Source organism: Palaemon carinicauda, chromosome 2, assembly GCF_036898095.1.
Source record: "Palaemon carinicauda isolate YSFRI2023 chromosome 2, ASM3689809v2, whole genome shotgun sequence".
Classification (NCBI taxonomy): Eukaryota; Metazoa; Arthropoda; class Malacostraca; order Decapoda; family Palaemonidae; genus Palaemon; species Palaemon carinicauda.
Window position 1 is genome coordinate 183,039,812 of NC_090726.1, and position 2,500 is coordinate 183,042,311.

The 2,500-nt window shown below is 30.7% G+C and overlaps 1 protein-coding gene across 1 annotated transcript in view; it reads left to right on the top strand.

Moving 5' to 3' along the window:
* The first annotated feature begins 528 nt into the window (after positions 1-528).
* The window catches only part of LOC137628595 (uncharacterized), a 21,994-nt gene continuing 20,022 nt past the window's right edge, over positions 529-2,500 (top strand). The window contains exon 1 of the mRNA XM_068359750.1: positions 529-694. Coding sequence (XP_068215851.1) covers positions 619-694 — 76 coding nt within the window. The 5' untranslated portion in view covers positions 529-618. The remainder of the gene's footprint in view (positions 695-2,500) is intronic.

The following is a 2,500-nucleotide window of genomic DNA, read 5'->3' on the forward strand; positions in this document are numbered from 1 at the left end:
TTCTCGTCGTGGGAAGGAATATAATTATGCACATCCATTATATATATATATATATATATATATATATATATATATATATATATATATATATATGTGTGTGTGTGTGTGTGTGTGTGTGTGTGTGTGTCTGAATATCTGTCTATATCTCTATCTATCTATCTATCTATCTATATATATATATATATATATATATATATATATACATATATATATATATATATATATATGTGTGTGTGTGTGTGTATGTATGTATATATATATATATGTATGTATATATATATATATATATATATATATATATATATATATATATATATATATATATGCATATATGAAATATGGATATTATGCATACATATACAGTATACATACATACACACAAACACCCATATAGAAAAAAAAATCGGATAGAAATAAAACCAAAAGACCTGATTGAAACAGAATGATAAAAACTCCTAAATCATCGTTTGTTTATCAGCTTTGTTCCTTTATCTCTGGCCTCGAAATGATAAGATGATTATACATTTTATCGTCAAGGAGTCATCATCGTTTTGCGTCTCGACCTAAAGTAGCTAAAAACGAATGACCACAGAAGGATATTATTATTGTTTGTGAAGAATGGGATTTCCCACAGGATTTGTGGTAGCGACGCTTCTGGCCTGTGCTTCTGCGGCTGTCCTCGTCAGCCAGAATGGTAAGTTACGTAAAGCAATTCTTCTAATTTTTTCTTGGACGTCCAACAGGTGTCATGTGCTTCCGATTTTCATTTTAAACCATATTACAACATTTTGATAGGAACAAAACTTTGTGAAACTAAGCTTCAATTGAACTGTTTATCAAATGAGTGTTAAAGGGCTACATGTAGCCTACATGTTAATATATACTTCACTAAGGTCTAAATATGTGATACTACGCATTTATATACGCATTACCCGAGGTTCATTCCTACATTTCAATGTACTGCAACTTGGGTGGATGTATTTTGTGTTGCAAAGAGTAATGCTTATCTAACATTTGTTACTTACTTGTTTTACTTGCTTTGGGTTTAAATCCAACTCCCCACTGAAGTCGAGTGAACTACTTCTCGGGCGGGTCCATATCAATCATCTAACGAAACATTTTCATTATAACTTATACAATTCTTTGATTGTAGCATCTTCCAAATCATATGATCTTGTGAAAAGTAATGTCTTTAGTTTCTTCTTAAATTCAATTGCTCCTTTTAGATCCTTCATTTCAGTTTGCAGTTTATTATAATGTCTAGGCGCACAGTAGCTAAAAGCCCTTTCACCAAACTTACTATTTGTTCTTGGTTCAGATAGCCTATGTTTGTCACTCATGTGTCTTATGTTAACATTTGTTTCTAGTTCTAATTTGTTCAGGCATTCTTTTAGATACTTTGGTTCATTTTGGTTCAGTATCTTAAACGTTAGTAAGAGTAGCTTGTATTCAATTCTCGCCTTTACGGCAGCCAGTGTAATCTGATTAGTGCAGGGGTAACTCTTTCCCTATTGTGTAGTCCTTTTATTAATCTATGTGAGGACAAAATTCATCGTTCGAAAGCTTTGATCGAACCTCAACTGCATATAAACGAAAGGAAGAGGGGAAGGAAACAAAGAGAGAGGCTAAACTAAAAAAAAAATACCCGTAGCGTAGATTTCGTCACGGTTATCCTAATATAGATGCCTCCAAGGTCCTTTAATGGAATTAAAGGACCTTGGATGCCTCGAGACCCCTATCGGCCAATGGTAGCGCATACGTGAAGACCGCCGCCATCTTGACCCGGGAGACATGAGCGGTGGGTAGCAAGGTATTCAATTCAAATAAATGTTGCACACAGTTTATCGTTAAATGTGTGCATACCGCTTAGAGATTTATCTAGCTTTTATTTTTATATATAACATTGAATATATATAATGTACATCTAAATTTTATTATTTTTCGATATATATATATATATATATATATATATATATATATATATATATATATATATATAGCCTATATATATATATATATATATATATATATATATACAGTACAGTATATACATGCTACCTAAATATTTTTTAGATATATACATATATATACCATATATACATTTGTGTAAGTATACATAGGCTATAGTATATACATACACACACACACATATATATACATATATATATATATATATATATATATATATATATATATATATATATATACAGTTTATATATCTATATATATATATATATATATATATATACATATGCAGTATATATGTATATATACAGTATATACAGTATATATATATATATATATATATATATATATATATATATATATATATATATGAAACACTTTCTGAGGGGGATACCTTAACGTGGTGAAACGGTTTGTGCATCGCCATAGTCAGCAAAGCCATGATCAGGGCCACCCGGACTAGGTTGGTTTGCTGTGAGCGATCAGACAAAAGCCTCCCACCATCATCAATCCGCAGTGGCTAGTAATATGATGA